Source organism: Pelobates fuscus, chromosome 4 (assembly GCF_036172605.1).
Source record: "Pelobates fuscus isolate aPelFus1 chromosome 4, aPelFus1.pri, whole genome shotgun sequence".
In the NCBI taxonomy this organism is placed as follows: domain Eukaryota; kingdom Metazoa; phylum Chordata; class Amphibia; order Anura; family Pelobatidae; genus Pelobates; species Pelobates fuscus.
In genome coordinates, this window is record NC_086320.1 from 177979653 (window position 1) to 178003149 (window position 23497).

The 23497-nt window shown below is 38.3% G+C and overlaps 1 protein-coding gene across 3 annotated transcripts in view; it reads right to left on the reverse strand.

Annotated features, from left to right (window-relative positions):
• Nucleotides 1-4503: 4503 nt before the first annotated feature.
• Nucleotides 4504-23497, reverse strand: part of RELCH (RAB11 binding and LisH domain, coiled-coil and HEAT repeat containing) — a 143722-nt gene continuing 124728 nt past the window's right edge. For all 3 annotated transcript variants that reach the window (XM_063451821.1, XM_063451819.1, XM_063451818.1), the window contains 2 exons: nucleotides 21504-21574; nucleotides 4504-6806 (listed from right to left, as the gene is read on the reverse strand). In XM_063451821.1, coding sequence (XP_063307891.1) covers nucleotides 6686-6806; nucleotides 21504-21574 — 192 coding nt within the window. In that variant the 3' untranslated portion in view covers nucleotides 4504-6685. The remainder of the gene's footprint in view (nucleotides 6807-21503; nucleotides 21575-23497) is intronic.

A 23497-nucleotide genomic window follows, 5' to 3' on the forward strand; every position in this document is an offset into this window, starting at 1 on the left:
AAACAATCTCGGACTAATTAGATTGCCAGGTGAGCCCAATTTAAGGAAAAACTACTAAAGGATGGTGTTCCACATTATTAAGCAGAGCACCATTTTCATGCAATATGGGGAAGAAAAAGGATCTCTCTGCTGCCGAAAAGAGTGAAATCGTTCAATGCCTTGGATGAGGTGTGAAAACATTAGATATTTCACGAAAACTTAAGCGTGATCATCGCACTATTAAGAGATTTGTGGCTGATTCAGAGCACAGACAGGTTCGTGCAGATAAAGGCACATAAAGGAAGATTTCTGCCAGATCCATGCATCGGATCAAGAGAGCAGCTGCTAAAATACCATTACATAGCAGCAAACAGATATTTGAAGCTGCTGGTGCCTCTGGAGTCTCACGGACATCAAGGTCTAGAGTCCTCCAGAGTCTTGAAACTGTGCATAAACCTTCTATTCGGCCACCACTAACCAATGCTCACAAGCAGAAACGGCTGCATTGGGCAGAAAAATACATGAAGACAAATTTTCAAACAGTCCTGTTCACTGATGAGTGCCGTGCAACCCTGGATGGTCCAGATGGATGGAGTAGTGGATGGTTGGTGGACGGCAACCCTGTTCCAACAAGGCTGCAACGTCAGCAAGGCGGTGGTGGAGTCATGTTTTAGGCCGGTATCATGGGAAGAGAGCTGGTGGGCCCCTTTAGGGTTCCCAAAGATGTAAAGATGGCCTCTGCAAAGTATGTGGAGTTTCTGACTGACCACTTTCTGCCATGGTACAGAAGGAAGAACTATGCTTTCCGTAATAAAATCATCTTAATGCATGACAATGCACCATCTCATACTGCAAAGAATATACCGTGTTTCCCCGAAAATAAGACCTACCCTGAAAATAAGCCCTAGCTGAATTTTCGGGGTGGGCTGCAATATAAGCCCTACCCCGAAAATAAGACCTAGGCATTTTACCTTTGCGGCCCGGCGGGACTTCCTTCTTCTATGAGGAGGAGGGGGAGGAGCGTTGCGGGCCGCGGCATCGCGCAGCGTGATGACGACGTGCGCAGCGTGATGATGAGGTGCGCGGCGCCGTCAGTCTGCCTTCACGGATCTTCAGCGGAAGGATCCATTCCGGGCGGTGAGGCACCCAGTGGTCGGACTCTTTGAACTGTGAGTAGATACCGTTTTTTTATGTCTGGGACTTAATTAATTAAAGGGGGGTGAATTAATTAAAGGGGGGTGAATTAATTAGAGGGGGTGGATTTATTAAAGGGGGGTGGATTAATTAGAGGGGGTGGATTTATTAAAGGGGGTGGATTAATTAGAGGGGTGGATTTATTAAAGGAGGGGTGGATTAATTAGAGGGGGTGGATTTATTAAAGGGGGTGGATTAATTAGAGGGGTGGATTTATTAAAGGAGGGGTGTATTAATTAGAGGGGGGGTGGATTAATTAAAGAGGGGTGGATTAATTAAAGGGGTGGTGGATTAATTAGAGGGGGTGAATTAATTAAAGGGGGGTGGATTAATTAGAGGGGGTGGATTTATTAAAGGGGGTGGATTAATTAGAGGGTGTGGATTTATTAAAGGAGGGGTGGATTAATTAGAGGGGGTGTATTAATTAAAGGAGGGGTGTATTAATTAGAGGGGGGTGGATTAAAGACGGGGTGGATTCATTAAAGGGGTGGTGGATTAATTAGAGGGGGTGAATTAATTAAAGGGGGGTGGATTAATTAGAGGGGGTGGATTTATTAAAGGGGGTGGATTAATTAGAGGGGGTGGATTTATTAAAGGAGGGGTGGATTAATTAGAGGGGGTGGATTAATTAAAGAGGGGGTGGATTAATTAAAGGGGTGGTGGATTAATTAGAGGGGGGTGGATTAATTAGAGGGGTGGATTTATTAAAGGGGGTGGATTAATTAGAGGGGGTGGATTTATTAAAGGGGGGTGGATTAATTAGAGGGGTGGATTTATTAAAGGGGGTGGATTAATTAGAGGGGGTGGATTTATTAAAGGGGGGTGGATTTATTAAAGGGGGGGTTCAATGTACATACCGGTACCGTAAATAAATAAGCCCTACCCTGAAAATAAGCCCTAGTGTGTTTTTTGTGACTAAAATTAATATAAGACCCGGTCTTATTTTCGGAGAAACACGGTATCTCCACCAATGGCTGCTATGGGGATAAAAGGAGAGAAAGTCATGGTGTGGCCTCCATCCTCCCCTGACCTCAATCCTATTTAGAACCTTTGGAGCATCCTCAAGCAAAAGATCTATGAGGGTCGGAGGCAGTTTACATCCAAACAGCAGCTCTGGGAGGCTATTCTGACATCTTGCAAACAAATTCAAGCAGAAACTGTCAAAAAACTCACAAGTTCAATGGATGCAAGACTTGTGAAGCTACCATCAAATAAGGGGTCCTATGTTAAAATGTAACGTGACCTGTTAAAATGTTATAAGTTTGATTGAAATAGCTTTTGATTTCAGTAAATATGCTTCAAACACAATTTTCAGTTCTTTACAACTATAAAGTGTTTTGAAACTTACTGTGCGTAATAATTTGGAACAGTGCATTGTAAGTTTTTTAGGTTTAAAAAAATAGTTATAATTAGGTTTGTTCAATACAATTTGAATTGTACTCTTAATAGTTGATAACATGAGAATTATGCTGACTGTTATTTACATCAATTATTTAGGTAAATGAGAAAAATATAATTTGCATAATAATTTGGAACAGGGTGTAGTATGCATTCTGTATCTTATATAGAAAATTACTACAAATCATGATCAGAATGTTAGTGGCTCCAAAGGGGCAAGTCAAATGGCATCTCTTACCCATAATATTTTTTAGAAATGCCGTTTGAAAGTTGGTCCTCAAGAGCAAACTGTAACAGGTAACCAGCATATTCTGGTAATAGTTGTTTATGCAACCAGCTACCTGGAGGCAATTCCTGGTAATGTGTACCATACTATTCACTACAATTGCACAAATACCTTTGGTTTTCACACCCTAACCCTAACCCTAACCTTACTCCTAACCCAAATCCTACTCCTAATCCTAAGTCACGAATTTCAGAAGTTATTTTACTGAATACGTTATTTTCTTATTCGATATCATTTCTTTTATTGTAAATAATTTGATTTGATCACATTTAAATTATATAAACCCTTTACAGCTATCACCAACACGTTAAACCTACCTATGTGATACCATACGATATTACTATAGAAATATCAACACAACTTGATAAAAAAATTAAACTAGTATATCATAAAATAATACAAAAAGGATGCCAAATTCCCCTACCCTAATCTTCTTCCCCTTGTACTAATGTTGATAAAAAAATTCTTTATCCCCCATAAAAGGTTCATTATTACATATTAACAAGTAATATTATATTGTTGCAATTAGAATTTTAATGCTGTATATATTCATGAACATGTTATCTATGTAAATTGATGTTTGTTTTTGTTTTTAGATTCTCTCTGTAATAATGTCGTATTGCAATTAATGTTATAAAACATAAAAATACTTATTAAAAAAAACAAACAAAAAACAACGACCTGCCTAATATCTCGTAGATCCCACTTGTTTAGCCAAGACTGCTCTGTGTCAAGGAATGGACTTCAAAAGACCTCTGAACATGTTTTGTGGTATCTGGCACCAATAAATAAGCAGCAGATTCCTGAAGTCCTGCAAGTTGTGATGTGGGGCCTTCCTGGATTGGATTTGTTGTCTTAGGATATCCCACAGAAGCTCAATCAGATAGACATCTGGGGAATTTGAAGACCTTGCACTCTTTGTTATGTCCCTCAAACCAATCTGAAACACTTTGTGCAGTGTTGTAAGATGCTGAAAGAGGCCACTGCCATCAGGGAACACCATTGCCACAAAGAGATGGTCTGCAACAATCTCTAGGTAGGTGGTACGTGTTAAAGTAACATCCATATGAATGCCAGAACTCTAAGTTTCCCAGCAGAACATGCTCAGAGCTTAACATTGCATAGTCATCTGTTCTAAAGAAAAATGGTATTCATCAGACCAGACCACCTTTTTACATTGCTCCATGGTGCAGTTCAGACAACAATGTCCTAGTTGAAGATGTTTTCAGCAGTGGACTTGGGTCATTATGTGATGCCTTTCCACCATGGCCACTTTTTCAGCAATTTGAGCTACAGTAGCTCTTTTGTATGATCTGACCTGACTGATAGACTTCACGCCCACGTGCAACATGCCTTGGGCACATGACCCAGACAATGGTTGTACTTCCTTGCACCACTTTTGGTAGGTGCTAACCCCTGCATACCAGGAACAACCTACAAGACTTGTTGTTTTGTATATTATCTGACCCAAATGTCTAACCCTCACTCTTTGACCCTGATCAAAGTCAATGCAGGGATAGTAAAGGAGTTCTCACTCTACACATTTTTTTCCTCTCCCCCCAAAGTATGTTTGTAATGATAAATAAAAAAGGAACCATTGACATCTATACAGCTAGATTTGAAAGACAACATTTAATACACAGAAGACCATTTTTTAAATATCTTTATTTGAACAGAAAATCTTTCCACTAGATTACCCATACAACTCTTATGAAAACAATCTTCTGTATTGTACACCACATGCTCTCAGGTGAGCATATATTAAGGAAAACAAAAGTTTAAGAGAAAATAGTTTAGGGTGCTTCAGTGAAAACCACTTGTTTCCTAATAAAACAGTCTGCAACTGGAGAATACTGATGATTCTTCCAGTGGCAATGGAATCTCTTTCCATCACTTGGGCCATTACTCACATGGCACAAAAAAACAAAACAAAAAAAACAACAACATAAGGACAAGATGTATCTTGGGAAAGTTTACACAAAAACAAATAAGATGAATGAAATGGGTTTAGTCAACACTGAGAAATGTTTCACTTTAACCCAAAGAAAAAAACTTGAGAAAAATAATAATCAGTGCATTTTTTTCATTTGCAATTAAATTCATTTTTTTCCCACACAAGCAACTGGATACAGTTTTTATATTTCATTTTAAAGATCTATTACATCCTGGAACATAATTTAATAAAATATTGTATCATCTTGTTGACTGATCCCTTTGGAACTAGATTTGGAGCATGGGCGTCTGCAGCATAGGAGTGAATGAGATAGTGCTCCCAACCAACCCACATTCAAAGGGCACTCTGAGCACTATAACCACAACAGCTCATCATAGTGTTTATGTATGGTGCAGAGTCTGTGGGTGCCTTCCCTCTGGTTTGTATCAAACTTGTATCAAGTTCTGACAAAGAACAAGGCTCTCCCATGGTGCCAAAAACAGAGAAGTTCAGACATGTGGAAATAAACTTCGGTATTAGCCGTCCAGCAATAACAGAGAATATCAGGGTCTGGGTGAGCCCAACACTCTCATAGTATATTTGCCATCCATAGTTGACCTGTTGTGATTATAGTGCTTTGAGGGCCCCTTTAAACAGTGCTTAAAAGTGACAGTGCCGCCCAGAAATTATTCTGCATAAATTAAAACAAGTTTGTTCCTTTGCATGCCTTAGGTCCATACTGATTTGTGTTGGACAATGTAAAAAATTAAACAAAAAGTATTAACGTATTTAAACATGTAAGGAAATTCAGTAACTAACTGGTCCATTATGGTATGCAAATATACACAGTGGCTATCTTGAAAAGACCCAAAATGGTTATGCCATTATGTCTATAAATATATATATTAAAAAAAAATATTTGACTTGACCACAATTACAATTTATTGGACTAAATGAGTTTGTAAAAGTGTGTACATTACCTTCTATATTAACATTGTATAAAAAATACCACTACACATTTATATAGTAAAGGATTTTAAGTTCTTCTATAACACTGTTAATGATGGGATCATTCAAATAAGGTTATTGAAATTAAACCATGTCCTTTTAATAAATTCATAAATGATTCATGACTAAAACTAAAATGTAAAAATCTATCCCAGATTTAAACAGTGTACCAGTACTGTTACTGCATACTCGAGGAATATAATTCCCCCCCCCCCCCCATTTTTGAATGCTATATATATGATCTAGTGACATTAGAAACAGTAAATCAGAATTTTGTTTTTAATTTTCCCAAGATTGTAAATAGATTGTGTAATTATGGATTCGGTCTTTGTCATATTACCTATGGTACGGTTTCAATGTGAATCCAAAGAAGGCACAGGATAACGCTGGCTGGAACAACTTTTCTTATTCATTTAAAAATAATAAAAACAAATTGATTTTCTTTCCATAATTTAAATACATAGCAATCTTTCACTTTTATTACTTCATGACAATTAATTTAAATGTACATTACTTTTAAGTACTATTGCAATTGTGCAGTATATAACAGAATTGCCAATATTTTGTAGCAGAAAAAAATACTTTTCACTATATATATATATTTATATGTATATATATAAAAAAAACAGACAGGAACACAAAATAAAGACATGGTAAAGGCTATCGATCCTGCTTAAATTTCAACTACAGTGTCAACTCCAAAACCAACAGACATGCTGATATTTTAATGAAGTGCAAATTATCTTTGGAGTTTCCAATAAAATATAGAAAAGTAAGACAGGATGAGAGAAAAAAGAAAAAAAAAAAAAAGGCAAGTACTTCAAGTACAACGAGCCAAGGAGTACGTGGTCCATCTTTAGTGTTTATTGGCCTTCAAGAAAATCAATCTATTTCTTCCTCTGAAAAACGTTTGCTAACATTGCGCCAGAAGTTGTCAGCTGACCCATTTTGTTCAAGAACTTGGTCTTTGTATCTTCGCTCACGAGACTTGCAGCAATGGACATGGAACTGTAAAACAGACAGATTTAAATATAGAATTTACTTATCCAACACTTTTTTTAAACAAACGGTCTTTCCTGGTTTATTAGTACAAATGACAGATATCATTAAAATAGGACAAATGTGCCAATTTATGCAATGTTCTTGTGTGACACACAATTTGCAATCAGCCTTTTTGGTCATGTAGATAGAGTACATGATTATCTGCACTGTCCCAGATAATGAGGGTCCCTGCAGCCTCGCACCTCGGTGCTGCTAGAGAAAATGATTTTGTGATGGGAAGCAGTGATTGGCCGACAGTGTCTCCTGACCATTCTCAGCCTTTCACAGTTGCTCATTAGTGACATGAATTCGTATAACTAAGATGGAGTGCCAGGTTGCAAGTGGCTGTGGATCTTCAGGTTCAATGAGATGAAGTGGTTATAGTGCTTAGTGTCCCATTAAGAAACCATTGTGTGAAAAAAATGGCAAATATGATACATTTCAACATTTATCCACAGATGAACAATGTTTCAAATAAGATATACTCAGATATTTAAAAAAGACCAAATATTTGTTTATGTAAAACAAAAGTCATAAAAGATGTAAACATAATGCGAACTTTTTGTTATAATTCTTTATATCTGCACACATGAAAACATACGCCAGAGGCGGTATTCTTGATCACCAATTACTGGGTCTCTGGGTATTTCCATTCATATTCCTGTGAGAAGTGTGATAGCTCTCGCAATTACTAGCCTGCTCCATAACCAAAATGTCATTACTTTGCTAACTATAAGACCTTCACAGGCTTCACAGGCAATCCTACCACTTTGTAGACAACTGTCTACATCTTGCCCTCATAAAGTGAAGGAAGGGAGAATTCTCGGTCACCTTATGGATAGTGTTTGCAAGTATTGAAATGTTATCAGTTGAAGGGATTGTTTAGGGTAGAAGAAAAAAAAATATGAAAAATATATTAAGACAAGTAATTTTACTAAAAGCAATAGAAAAACTCACTTCTACCCCTTCTTTTCAGCGCCTGACTTGGACAGAGACCAAACGTTCCAGGTTGGAGCACGAGCACATGACGACATGGAAAACAGATTTGCCGGAAAAAGACAAGCTGAGAGCATTCTGGAATGAGAGCAAGAAAAGCTGAGAGTAGAGAGAAGAAGCAAAGTGCATTCCAGAGATGGCAATAAGGCAAACGGAGGACACGTTAGGGAGTGAGCAGCAAAAGGAACTGACAGAATGTTCTCAGCCAGCTTTATTCTCATAGACATCAAGTGGCCTAGCACCGACCTGGAACATTTGGTTTTTGGCAGGTCAAAATAGGACTGAACATAAAAAAATAAACAAACAAATAAATAAAAAAATAAAAAATCTTAAGACATTTTTAAAACGATGCCCAAAAATATTTTTATGGCTACAAATGTAAAGCAAACCTATAAACAATATAATGGATTTGGATCTGAAGGCCTCAAAGAATTCATCCTAAGAGATTATGACCAAGGACAGGCTCAGATGGTGTGGGTAGCATGATCTTAGAACCAAATACTGGCATAGCATCATTGGAGATTCAGTCCACAACATCTGGAGTGTTGAAGGTTACCTACCTGACTTAGGCTATCATCAACCTGACAAAAAATGTGAAATAGAAAGCAAATGTAACACACAAGGAACCATGCTACAAAAATAGAATTTATAGCAAGCTAAGCATTCTAATGCAAAGTATGATAATATATTCCAAAGAGTATAACAAAGATTCAGGTCTATCAACCTCTATCAGTCTATATATTTCCCCAAAAACACATTGCTTCCCTATCCAAAAAAAAAAAAAAAAAAGAAGCTAGGCTCATCTATGAAACCTTTACTGTATTTATAGTCAGTAGAACAAGACATACAGCCTTCATATACCAATGAAGTGATTCCAAAACTATTCATACATTGACAACATCTGCTATCAATTCGTGGCCAATTCAGTGTAATGTGTAATTTGCGTATTTACGGTTGTTTTGTAGGTTATTTTTTTTATGTCAGGGATTTGCAGAGCAGGGAAATAACCGGAGTCTATCTTTCCGAGCACGAGTCGGGTTGACCGATTTTTCATTGATGCCCATTAAATTTCTATCAATTAATTCATTGGGCTTGAATTCTCCATATAAGATCCTATCTTTAGGATTTATTGTTGGAACAAAAAAATAATAATAATAAAAATAAATAAATCGATGTAGCACCTTTTCAGGAAACCAACTGGAATTCAGAATCAACCCAATTGTTGAAAGTTTGCACAATATCCCCCCATATATATACACATCTTTAAATAGAGAAATAAAAGAGGGGTTGCCTTGATACTTTCAGCTAGACCTAAATTTGAATATATTCACCATGAATCTGATAATGAGGGCAGATCTATTGCGTTAGTATGTTGGCTAAATATAACCTTTTTGACATCTAGAGGACTCAACATCCCCAAGACAAAGATTATACTTTTACTCCAACGCTTATAACTCTTACTCTAGAATCGATAATTTTTTTAATGTATGGGTAATGCTTTGGATAGATGCAAGGATTCCAGAATTGGTAATAATACTTGGTCCGACCATGCCCCATGTAATAATAGAATTGAAAGACAATCCCCAATATAAATTAAGAAATAATTGGTGACTCAATGAATCCATTATTTCTTCAGATGAGAACAAAACCCATTTAATAGCAATTGCTGAGAATTTCATAGGACTAAATGATAATGGAGGAGTCCCTGATACAATATTTTGGTGCACAATGAAAAGCTTTTTAAGAGGTTATTTTATTAAGAAAGGTTCATTGCTCAAGCGAGAGAGAGGGAAAGATCTTTCTGAGCTCTATATTATTCTTGCAAAATACGAATAAAATAAACCCATTACACGAAAGAATCTAAGAAATTAATAAAAAAAATTTAGAAACTAAATTGAAAGAGAAAACCGATAAAATGTTTGCAAAATTAAAACACCAATGGCTTTACATGAACAATAAAGCAATAAAGCAATGACAAAGAAACTGAAAATGCATAATCTAATAGGATACATCAAATTAAATATAAGGACAAACTATTCTTATCCCCTTCTGAAACAGGAAATGCATTTTAAGAATTCTATGAATCTTTATAAAATCTACCAGAAATTAAGAAATCTAAGGTAGAGATGAGAATGATCTAAATTAATTAAATGATCTAAAATTACTTCAACTTAATCAATCAAAATTAGAAATATTAAATCAACGTTTCTCAATATCCAAGATCTTCAATGTAATATCTCATATGAAAACTGGCAAAGCCCCTGGTCCAGATGGATTCTCATCAATATTTTACCAAGTTCTGGAACCCCCTTGCTGACTCATAGGATCCTGCAAGTGTACTTGGTTATAGACCTATATCCTTGATCAATCTGGATATTAAAATGTATTCCAAAATACTAGCTCAGATATTGAACAATCCCAGACTTAATTCATCCTGACCAATCCAGCTTAATGCTAGATCGGGTGAAGACCACGCTCGCAGAGTTCTTGGAATCTTGGACGAGATTCACCTCCAGGGGGTTCCATCATTCATTATGGCCTTAGATGCCAAAAAGGCATTTGATAGACTCAACTGGAACTTCCTGGAGGAGACTCTCCTGGCCTTTGGGATTGGTATCTCTGATACTCTTTTTAAATCATACTATAGCCCTCTATTCCACTCCATCGGCTAAAATAAAAGGCTTATCTTTGAACTCAGAATATTTTAATATTAAAAATGGTACTAGACAAGGCTGTCCTTTAGCTCCCCTTCTTTATGCCTTGTCCATAGAACCACTAGCAACATTTATCAGAAATTCAAAGGAAGTCCTTGGCATAGAGATTGACCAAAGTGAACATCTGATCACCCTCTATGCCGATTACGTACTCCTAACCTGTGCTTCCCCACTAATTTCTGTGCCTAATGTTTTAAACATTATAGACACATATGGTTTATATTCTAATCATAAATTAAATTGACTAATAACTCAAATTATTACTTTTTATTTAACTGACATACAATCTCAATCTCTTGAAAGACTAATCCAAGTTGATTGAACTAATAATAGAAGACTAGACTCTTTGGGGATTAAAATCTGTCCCAATTTTGAGAAAATTATTTCCTTAAACTACAACCAACTATTAGATCATTTAAAAGAGGTATTGAACCGATGGAAAAATATTGAAATAGCATGGATGGGTCGTATAAATCTTCTGAAAGCTTACATAGTTCCTAAAATCATATATTTAGAGTTATCCCTTCATCAGTACCAAAGAACACAATTAAGCAATTGAAGCATAATTCTCTACGTTTGCATGGAACAACAAAAAACCTAGGATACCTGGATCAATTTTAAAAAGAACTCTGAAAGCTGATGGCTTGGGTTTTCCAGATCTAAAGTCATTACACGAGTCATGTATGTTGTCACATCATCTTGCTTGGGATATAAAACTCAAAAAAATACTCACTGGTATAGCATTGAAAGATATAGATGTAAAGGAACAAATCAATTTCTTTTTAATTGTTCCTCTCCTAAACAAATAACCAATCTTAACACCAAAGCTAAAATGATTAAAGATATTTTAAATACTCTTTACAAAATAAATAAAAGAAAAAGAAGAGGAAACTATTTTGTATGCATCCCCAATCGAAGTTGTTTCATTGTATTTGGAGAATCTCTATCTTCCTGGATAACATATGGAATTAATTTAATATCCGATCGTTACATTGGAGGAAAATTATATACTTTTACCGACCTTCAAGTAAAATGTAATTTTCCTAAAGCAGCATTATTCAACTATCCAAGAGTTAAATGATTTCTTATTACATCCCCCAACCCCCGTAACAATTGACTTATGGGATAAATGTATACTTATTCTCTTGTTAATTTAATTTCTAAAAGATCTAATATTTTTCCACTGGAGACAACTATAGTAAAATCTAAATACATACATAATTGGGAACAAGAAGGTATAATTTTTAAACCTATACAAACCTGGTTTAAAGCTTGGCAAACCACTAGGAAAGCCACCCACTACATTGGTCTTCAGGAGCAATATAATAAAACGAACTCATGGTTGGTACCTAGTCCCAAACCAGTTAAATTTGACAATGCATAAACCAATCTATGCTGGCTTTGTAATAAGGGAATGAATAGGTACTCATTACCATATTTGGCGGGAGTGTGAATCATTGAATCACATTAAAATAAAATTAATGGAAATCTTGAGAATTTTGTTAGATGATGCTTATGAATTATTACCTCAAACATTTCTTTTTCATATAGATTTTCCCTGTCAAGATAACCTAACCCACTACTTATATATTAATATCTATTTGGCAGTCAAAATTTGTTTGCCCAGGTATTGGGGAAAACAGGAAGTTTCTGTCCCAAATCTCTTATTAGGCTGCTTCAGAAAAAGATATTTCTACAATAATACTCCACAAATGATAGAGACATATATTAAAGGGACACTATAGTCACCAGAACAGTCAGAGAAAATGCAGTGCTTACATTACAGCCTAGTGATAACTTCACTGGCCACTCCTCAGGTGGCTGTTAGAGATCCTTCCTGGGTCATGGCTGCCTAAAATGCATCCAAACATTTAGTATCTCCTCCCTCTGCATGCAGACACTGAACTTTCCTCATAGAGATTCATTGATTCAATTCATCTCTATGAGGAGATGCTGATTGGCCATAGCTGTGTTTGAATCATGCTGGCTGGAGATGCTGATTGGCCATGGCGGTGTTTGAATCATGATCTCTCTGTCAGTCTCGGCAATCCTATGGGGAAGCATTGTGATTGTATCAGGCTACCACTTCTGATTAGGTCAGCAGTTTTTTTTTTTAGGCAAACAGCATTCAGATCTACAGCTTCTGGCTTGAATACAGTAAGATTTTGCTATATTTATGGAGGCATGAGGGGCCCAGGGGGGCTAGATGGTGGTTTTAACACTATAGGGTCAGGAATACATGTTTGTGTTCCTGACCCTATAGTGATCCTTTAAGATATGGACCCCTTGGTTCACTCTCCCTACCAATTAATGCCCTGTGCATACTGATACTCCTGCTTTTGTTTCAATTTGAACAATTATTCCTGTTGCCCATTCGCGCTCGGTGTTATAATTCACCAATCTAATTAAAGTGATAATTATCTAATTATTTAGGCCCTGCTACTGGGCCACCGCCAAATCTCCCATCATAGTATTATACTCTTTTTTTTTTGTGTGAGTTCTGTATGTAGTATGATACGCGTTACATTTTGGAACAATATTCCTCTGATTGATACTAGTCAACGTTTATAGCAATGTTGCTCTTATTTGGAAAAAAAAATTCTTAATAAAGAATTTTATATAGAAAAATAGTCCAGTCCTTGCACGCAGATTAACCCTGCTATATAAAGCATAGTATTGAATGCCGGGTGCTAAGCCACAGCCAAAATATACAAAAATATGTAAAATATAGGCTGGAACTCACGGTCTTGTAGTTTAAAAAAAAAAAAAAAAAATCATCTTTATTCGGTTATTCCATAAAATCTCGACGTTTCAGCCCACGTCCTGGGCTTTCTTCAGGAGCAACAAACAAGATAAATAAAACAAACAATTCAGCGTCTAATACCCTCTGTGTACTAAAATGAAATGAATGTGAAGTTCATTTGAAGAATATATACGTGGTTACTCACAATTAATTTTCCTACGCGAAGACTACTACTTGACCCTGAACAGAAATTTAACAAATCAACAATTTTTGTAAACCCCACAATGAAGTCTGGAGCTTCAAAATAAAATTGTGGTAGTACTTGTAAGTGCAGAAAAGGTATGTATGACATATACTTCTCTGCTATACTCAACACAGCATACTTTTTAAAAGAATGTATTGGGAAAAGGGAAGAGGAACTGTCACTTTTTAGAAAAGCAATAGTTCCTCCTTAGGTGAAATATAATCTTAAATAATAAAAAAAAAGTTTAAAGTGTCTATGTTTTAGTTTCACAATGGAACCACTCAAGACATGTTCATAATGTGAATAAAATAACATGGAGGTTTGCCATTTCACTTATCTGATGAGTACTTCGTTAACCCACAACTTACACAGTTCTCCTGCAGTCTGCAGTCTGCAGGCTCTGGATCTGCTCCAGGGATATATATTAAAACATTAAATTCCTTTGATATTTACCAAATCAATCGTCTCCCACTGAAAGCAAGATGGCACAACATGACTTCATGTGTGAGCATTCATTTCTTTGGGGGATACACAGCAGTAAACCAACAGCTGAACAAACACTGATGAAAGTCATGTCAGAGAGTGGAAGTAGAGTAAATAGATGGCATGTTCCACTACTTTTACAAAATTTACAAAAACAAAATCTTGGAAATCATTCTTTTTCCATGGATGTTCATCAATATTGAATGGGTAATGTAACAGTGACTTTACATACGGGTTACGTGGGCAGCAGATGCAGTTTGGCACTAGGAGTGTTTTCCAATCATTCTAGCATAGAATCTTTAGTGCTTTTCTGAAAGAAATGTGGGCAATATCAAAGCAATGCAGGATTATATAAAGTGTATGGAAAAGGAAATGGGACAACTAGATTTTAGAGCTCCCTGAATGCTTGTGATCAGGATTTCATTTTCTATTACTGTGTCATGTGTTTGTTTTTTTTCCATTCAGTTCAAAAGCAACTTCATGGAAAAAGCAAGGTTAGGATATTTCAAAATGGAAATCTGCACAGAAATGTGATGCACTTTAACTTACAGAAGACAAAATATGAATTCCAATTAAAATTGAACTATTACACCAACCAATGTTAATCAAGTGCAAAAAGGAAATGTTCAATTCGGCCCATCTAGTCCGCCCAATTTTCTAAATCCTTTCATTAGTCCCTGGCCTTAAACGACCTCACTGAGTTATTCTGTAGCACTTCAGCTGGAAGGCTATTCCATGTGTCCACTACCCTCCCAGTAAAGTAATACTTCCTGATATTATTTTTAAACCTTTGCCCCTCTAATTTAAGACTAGGTCCTCTTGTTGTGGTGGTTTTTCTTCTTTTAAATATAGTCTCCTTTACTGTAACGATTCCCTTTATGTATTTAAATGTTTCTATCATATCATTTTAAAAAAGCAAGAGAAGTAAAGCACTTTATCTTCTTTAAAGCATATATGTATTTAAACCCTTAAGGACACATGACGTGTGACATGTCATGATTCCCTTTTATTCCAGAAGTTTGGTCCTTAAGGGGTTAAAGAATATATTCTTCCAGTAAGAACTACCAGTGTATATTTTGTTGGGTGTGCACATTCATCAAATCTATATAAGTATAAACAGAAGAAAAAAAATGGTTAACTCACTAGTCAAAATTTACAGAGCAGAGTACAGCATTAATAGTGTGAAACTATTTGAAATTAAACCTGAGAGCAAGAAGGATGCCCCCCTCCCCGCCCCCCGCCAAAAAAAAAAAAAAAGAAAGAAAGAAAGAAACAAGAAAGAAAGAAAGAGAAAGAAAGAGAAAGAAAAGAGGAAGGCACTGTATAGGGAAGCAGTACGCGTGGAGCTGCAGCTAGGGAACTTCCCTTTTTTTAGAACACAAATCTTTAATTCATATGCACTCCCCAGTAAGCAAACCTGATTTAAACCAGTTACGTAGAATAGTTCTGCAAATCACAACTTTAAACTCTGTAAATCAGATCCAAGTTATCAATTAATTATCTTACATCTATGCATTTTTAAAAAAAATATAATTACACACGACTGTCTGGAAAAGGACTGGAGAGGCTATTGACATTGGAGAAAACAAGCAGATTTTTCCCAAGTGACCCTATTTACTGGGCCCAAATCACTCTGTCCCTCAAGGAACTCCATATTGTTGGTGTATCTGAATGAATAACAGAGCTTTACAGCAATAATACTCACAGTAATGTGCCTTGAAACTACAATACATGTATTTAGAAATCAGTCTGTAAATAAGACCTTGTTAATACACTGTTCTTGTTCTGAATTACATTTTCATTAGGTAAATAAAAATTTCTCAGAACAACCCTGCCACTGGCCACCGCCCCACAACAACATTTTCTCTCTTTGCCCATTTTAAATGGTATTCAAACATCTAAATGCATCTCAACAACCAATTTATCAATTATCTACAGGAGACATATATTGCACTTTTTACAGATAGAGAAAGTAAGAAACCAACAGGTTTATCCACTAAACTGGGAATTAACCAGGTCTCACTGCTTCTGCAAAAAGAAATATGCCTGCCGCACTGACACAATGCAAGTACCGAGCATGTCACATACACTGATATTAGCCAACATGAAGCAGAAAGGAAGGGAGTAATGTACTTAGGAGGCAGGGAAGAGAAAGCCTTAATTGGCAGTTTAATTACTTGATTTCTGCAGAATGGTTGAAAACTAAAAGAGAACGCTTAAAAACATCCACCATCTTTGCCCCAGGCTTTTATTTAAAGAAAAACCAAAAACCGCACTTCAAAAGGTAATACACGCTACAGATACAACAAAAAACAAACAAACAAACACCAGTCTAAAACAGGATGTCCCCTTTTGTATGTTTTTACCTAAACTGCATAATAGTAATCACCCTTTGTATTGGACCACATATTCTGCTTCATGGGAAAAATTGTTCTAAATAAAAAATAAAAATAAATAAAAACGTTATGCTGATCCTACTTCCAATGTCTGATCCATTCCATTGTTTTTTAATGAGAGCATAGGGTACAGGGCTGGATTAGCACAGGGGCTAAGGGAGCTGAAGCTCCAGGCCCATACACATGGAATTTATAAAAATAAATAAATACTAGTTTATTTTACTACTCTACACGTCATCTTGCTTTGTGCAGAGGGAATGAAGTATGGAAACTTCAGAGACTAGGGGACAATGAAATTAGTCAAGACAAAGATGACTTTGTGCACACTGCAATTGCTCTTGCTGATTTGGTCTCTCTAAAACTGTGGCATGTCACTTTCTTGAACACTCACTACGCCTACATTTTCTCTGTACCAGACTACATACAAGGAGCTTCTGTCTGCTAGTAAGCAGGTAAGGAGCGGAGTGGACAAGTGAGTGCCAAGAACTCAGGGTGCTGCCTGTATAGGACACCTTTAGTTGGCTAGCCTGCATGATTGGCGGGCAGCCTGACATGCATTCTTACCAGGCTGAAATTTTAAATTTTTCTGGCAGGCCCACTTTTGGGCAGTGCCAGTTACGTGATTCGCGTTAGTGAGACATCTTTCAGGACACTGATGTTTTGGATTTATAACTGTGGCTTGCCCAATTAATTATCTTTTATTCATTTTTTTTGTCTGATATTTTCTTCCCCATCGATACAAATAGAACGACTGCGTATATTCGGTTTACAAGTGTAATTCAAAAATGTATAAGATCACGTGCCCTGCAGATCTCCAGTTATGAAGTATGCTAACTTCCATACAGGAAGTCAAACTGAGTGCCATTTCATTGTATAAAGGGAAGGAAATTCAAACATCTATTTTAAGTTGTCAGCTTACAATTTACTTAATACAAACTCAGGATGTAAAATAAGGACGATAAAATGATCAGCATTGCACAACTGATCAGCATAAAAACATCAGCATTGCACAACTGAAAACCTTTTTTTTAGGAGCATGGACATAAGTCAGTTAGGCTTAGGAGCAGGCACTTTGAAAGTGGTCTTATCAGTACCATCATCAACCTTGTGGATTTCTTTAGGGCATACATATTCAATGCACCAGTGCTACACTTGGTCATCAACCAGCCTGAATAAAAAGAATGCATATTTCATCACTTTTCACCTGAAAAAGAACATCTGTTTGACGTATCCTGTGTGATTACAATAAATCTATTATAGTCCTTTGGTGGAGTAGTTGTGTTAAAAGAGAAGAGCTTTTTTTTTTTTTTTTTTAAGAAAGCTAAATAGAGCACACAGGAGAGTTCTGAAGAGGTACAATAGCTTCCATAAGCAAATATCTCAAACTATATTTTAATTTAAATATAAATATAGTGAAAATTACACATAAATCAAATGAGAGAAACAGTGTTCACCTTACAGATTTCTTTAATTCACTAAACATAATTGCATATTTTCTCATTCAAACCAAGTACAGAGCCTGAATTACTTGGAAACCCACACATTGTAGGAAATTTGTGCAAGTTTAACGGGGACGGAGAACTGTGAGCATTTCCAATTCGTAGGTGATACAGGAAACATAAAAACAATGGTCAGCATTTGCACTATTTACGAACAATCTGGGAATTTGTCCATTTAAAAAAAAAATAAAAAAATAAAATACCTACTTATATCAGTGAATATATTGACTACAACTACAACTCTTATCACACTGTAAGAGTTCAGCTGTTCTGTAAACTGACCGTAAGTAAAGAACAGGATCTGAAGCAGCAAGAAATCAGCATGAATGTGTTTTTAATGCCTCGGGGAACTTAATCAGATACTGAAATGTAGCTTCCCAGATGTTGAACTACATTCTCTTGATGGTTTCCATCTTTTAAAATGCTCTACATATTTGGTAGTTATTTGCCTACCTGGTCACGAACCTACCATTTATTTTACCAGATTTATTTAATGCAAATACAAGATAAAATGTCAAATTAGCTTCTAAAAATAACAGTATGAATCAGTAAAAACAGACATTCGAAAGTCAGTTATCAGATTACTGCAAACCAAACATGCAATTTAATCTTACTTGTACTCTGCAAAACCACACAAGAGTAAACATTCAGAATGGCTCAGATACATGGGCACTGTATTCTTGATAACCAGGTTCAAGAAGCCACTGACTTGCAACATTCAGCTTGTGTGGCAAAGTATCAAGTGATGAACGTCCACAAAGCAGAAAATGCTCGAGCCAGCAAATAGAAATATAAAAATGTATACATTTATTGGTTTGTTAAAATTCCAGGCTAGGAAACCGTGAGGAGGGAAGCATCATCTTCACAAAGTCTTCCCCCTTTGCGGTGTCCGCGCCTCTGAGCCTGACATTTTAACAAAGAAAAAAAAGGTATAGATTTGCTGGTTTGGGCCTTTCTCCCAGGGAATTTGACTTTTGGCTCTTGATATTTTGCTGGATGCTTTTGAAGAAACAGAACTTTCCATTGCCAGCACTATTCAATGCAACGGAGGAAGCCCATTGGATATGCAGGATAGGAGCTCTGTTATATACACCTGAGGAAGATCATTGGATTGTTGAAATGCGTTGTGCTTGCTGCCTACATTTTGGTTTAATTTCTGTTACAATACAGCTTGTTTAACTCTATTGTTTCTGTTCCTGGCTATCTTTATTTAACATAGTGAAAACATTTGTTCTTTACTGGACTTCTGTTTCCTATGGCTGAATCAAGTTATCCTGAAACAGGGGCGGGGCCTGACCGCCGGTCGGATCAGACGTGTTTCGTCTGAGTGCCTGCTTCTGAGCTGAAATATCGGAGCTAACTGCGGGCCACAAGCAGACACCGACCTGAAATTATGATTACAGCACTGTTCAGGCGATGGTGATTCCGGTGATACCCGACAAGACCCCCAGCGGCACCAAAGTAACCCGGTAGAGGCCTGAGGCCTACAAGCTTGAGCCTGGGTGGGACGGCCGCTCACCCGGTTCTCTGACCGGCGCTCTGCCACCCCCCCCCGGACCGGGGGGTCATCCCGGTCCCCACAGGCTACCACCACTGCATGCCGCAACACCTCTACTCCGGTCCAGCCGAGCATTGCGGTCCGGACGGCGTGCCCCAAGATGGCCGACCAGCACCTAACCAACGCACAATATGGCGGGGACACCGAGCAGCACACAAGCGACCTGACGCTCTCACGCGGCTGGATGCAGTGTTTGCGCCCTTCTGGAGGAAACTGGCGGAAAGGCAAGCGGAGGCACAAGCCCTGAGAGAGCACCCACCAAGAACACACTTCAACCACGAGGTGCTGCTCACAGGGGAAAGTGAACGGGAAAATGGGGTCGCCGACAGCGACACCCCCAGCCAACACGTGGGCCTGAGCGACTACGACCGCGGCGAGCAGCCCTCACATGGAGGAACAGGCTGCCAACGCGCAAACATGCCTCCAAGATGCAGCTCCAAACGAGAATCAAGGTCAGGGTCATGAGGGACTCCCGGGACAGCCACCTAAAGCAGCAAGCCCACACGCAAGCCTGGTGTCCCACATCCTACCACATTAAGGCAAACCCGAGAAACGAACTTTATCCACAAGCGAACAGCAAAACCTGCGGGGAATCGGCTGATTGACCGGAGCTCTCACCAGATGGGCTACTTTGATCTCCCACAGCCCACAGGTACCTCCTTGCACAGGACTCTTTCCACACGGAACTCTGGACTTAACATGATAACATCACAGTTACTAGATATTAAAGCAAATTGTTGTTTTCAGCCTGTGATCATCTGAAAGCAGGGAGAGCTCAGATTTGCATGATTTAGTTGTTATATGTTTATTGCTCGGTCTTAGCTTGCCATAGTTGATTTTGTTTCAGTTAGCTAAGAGATATACGCAAATAATAGAAACTTCTATTAATTTACAACCAACAATGTAATAGAACAGAACTAAGTTTCACAAGCTGCCAACTGTCAGTAAATGCTTTAATACAATCCTGCCAGGGCAGTTAAACAATAACGATGTCACACTTTTGTTTTACAATCAACAAATATTGGCACAGACTGTTACCTTCTGTTTCTACCGGTGATATGCAGGTTTTAGCAAGATCACATTGCAGTTAAAGCCAGATTGAATATCTTACCGACTCATGCCTAGACTTAACCCCACCTAGAAAGTTACCTAGCTTGAACGTATCACGCTTTTATTGTTTTATATAAATTTAAAAATATGTGCAGCTGACACTGATGCCATGCTTGTTTTCCTCTACTACACTACGCTGTCCTTGTACTAGCTGTCGTGGCAGTGCAAGTAATTGTGTTACTTCATTTTGCGCACATCAAAAATAAAGAATAAAAAAAAAAAAAAAAAAAAAAAGTTATCCTGAAATACTGGAAAGCTGATGCCGAGCCTACATAGTTCAGAAGCGACTTCTAAGAGGCTCTGAATATTGTGAGTTTTCAGATTACGTTTACTACCTCAAAATTGCACTTTATATACTACACAATGATGTTTTTTTTTATCTTTCTATTACATAGGATACTTTCATCATTGTAAACTGAGAGAATCCTTTCATCATTGTGAGGTAAAAATACCACTGTGTGTGCAATCACCTTTTATGGTTTTTATTGTGTTTATGTTATAAGTGTAAAGGTGACAAAACATGTTGTGATTTTTAGCTGCACTGGGTTTTATTTACTAGCTCCAATTTTCCCTTAAAGTTTTTAAATTGTTGATGTGTGTATGTATACACGTTAGACAAACATTCTGAACAGTTTAGTGAAAACATAGTATTAGAATCCTTACTTCTTAACACAACAGAAACATTACATAAAAAAATACAAAGAGTGATGGAGAATACTTTATTATTTAATCTGACATGATTGTAAAAGTTAATAAGTGTACATTTCCAAACTTTGTCTCTGAAAAATGTGAACGGATATATGAAATATATTCTCTGAAACACCCTTCATATTAGGGCTCAAAATTTCCATTTGTGACTAGGAATTGGCAGGTGATTGGTGAGTGAAAATTAAGCCAAAAATTTGTAAGATGTGCACTTACCCCTGGGGCTCTTGTACAGTCTTGTTTTCCACCTTCTGTTCACATTCTTTTATCATGGAACTTAAAATAACCTAAATGTGGAGAAACCAAAACTATAGTAATTACATTGGTCATACAGTTTTAAAATCCGCAACTGTTCTGTTTTGCTGAGAATTTTTTACAGAAGATAAATGGTGCAAAGCAGAGAGAACTTCTTGACAATTGACATGTGCAAATAGTTACAGAGGAACTGAGTTTTCTGGAATTTACACCATTGGATAAACAGTTAAACTATAAATATAACTGGTGTTAACCCCTTTTTTCATAAGATACTCTGCTTTCTTTTAAAGAATTGGCAACTGACATCATAATCCAATAAATACAAGGCAAAGCGTATTAGGGACTTTAACTTGTGGCTTGGTGAATGGTGTCGGTAGCAAGGATTTGGCTTCATTTATCATGGTAGCTCTATTTCAAATGGAAATAAACTGTACAAAAACAATGGTTTGCATCTTGCTCAAAACGGAACAAATATTCTCAATGAGCAGTTCAGAAGTTTTGCTAGGATGTATTTAAACTAGGAAAGGGGGGGGGGGGGACGGGAGGCAAAAGGGTGATAAAACATCAATCCAACTGCCCCCCAAAACAATGGCAGAAGGTGCCTGAAGCAAGTGTGTTAAAAACTGATAAGCTTAGAGTCATGTCTACAAATACTCGCAGTTTAGGGAATAAGATCCATGAACTTGTGGCAATAATAGCAACAGATAATGTAGATTTAGTCGCTGTTACTGAGACATGGTATAATGAGAAAAATGACTGGGACATAGCAATACCAGGGTACTCTTTATATAGAAAAGACAGGGAAGGCAAGAAAGGGGGAGGGGTTGCACTGTATGTGAAGGATAGGAGTTACAGGAGTTTCTGTTTCCTGTAACCGGCCGGACTGACAGGAAGGTGCACACTGAGCACCTTCCTATCACTCCGGCCGGGACCGCGGACCGCAGTGCAGCTCGGCCATCTACAGGGGAGGGGGTAAGAAGAAGGGGGGAGGGGAGGGGGTAAGAAGAAGGAGGGGAGGGGGTAAGAAGAAGGGGGGAGGGGAGGGGGTAAGAAGAAGGAGGGGAGGGGGTAAGAAGAAGGGGAGTGGGGGGGGGGAGTAAAAAGAGGGAAGGGGGGAGAGTAAAAAGAGGGAAGGGGGGAGAGTAAAAAGAGGGAAGGGGGGAGAGTAAAAAGAGGGAAGGGGGGAGAGTAAAAAGAGGGGAGGGGGGAGAGTAAAAAGAGGGGAGGGGGAGAGTAAAAAGAGGGGAGGGGGGAGAGTAAAAAGAGGGGAGGGGGGAGAGTAAAAAGAGGGGAGGGGGAGAGTAAAAAGAGGGGAGGGGGAGAGTAAAAAGAGGGGAGGGGGAGAGTAAAAAGAGGGGAGGGGGAGAGTAAAAAGAGGGGAGGGGGAGAGTAAAAAGAGGGGAGGGGAGAGTAAAAAGAGGGGAGGGGAGGGGGGGAGAGTAAAAAGAGGGGAGGGGAGGGGGGGAGAGTAAGAAGAGAAGAGGGGAGGGGGGGAGAGTAAGAAGAGGGGAGGGGGGAGAGTAAAAAGAGGGGAGGGGGAGAGTAAAAAGAGGGGAGGGGGGAGAGTAAAAAGAGGGGAGGGGGGAGAGTAAAAAGAGGGGAGGGGGGAGAGTAAGAAGAGGGGAGGGGGGAGAGTAAGAAGAGGGGAGGGGGGAGAGTAAGAAGAGGGGAGGGGGGAGAGTAAGAAGAGGGGAGGGGGGAGAGTAAGAAGAGGGGAGGGGGGAGAGTAAGAAGAGGGGAGGGGGGAGAGTAAGAAGAGGGGAGGGGGGAGAGTAAGAAGAGGGGAGGGGGGAGAGTAAGAAGAGGGGAGGGGGAGGAGAGTAAGAAGAGGGGAGGGGGAGGAGAGTAAGAAGAGGGGAGGGGGGAGAGTAAGAAGAGGGGAGGGGGGGAGAGTAAGGGGAGGGGGGAGGAGAGTAAGAAGAGGGGAGGGGGGAGAGTAAGAAGAGGGGAGGGGG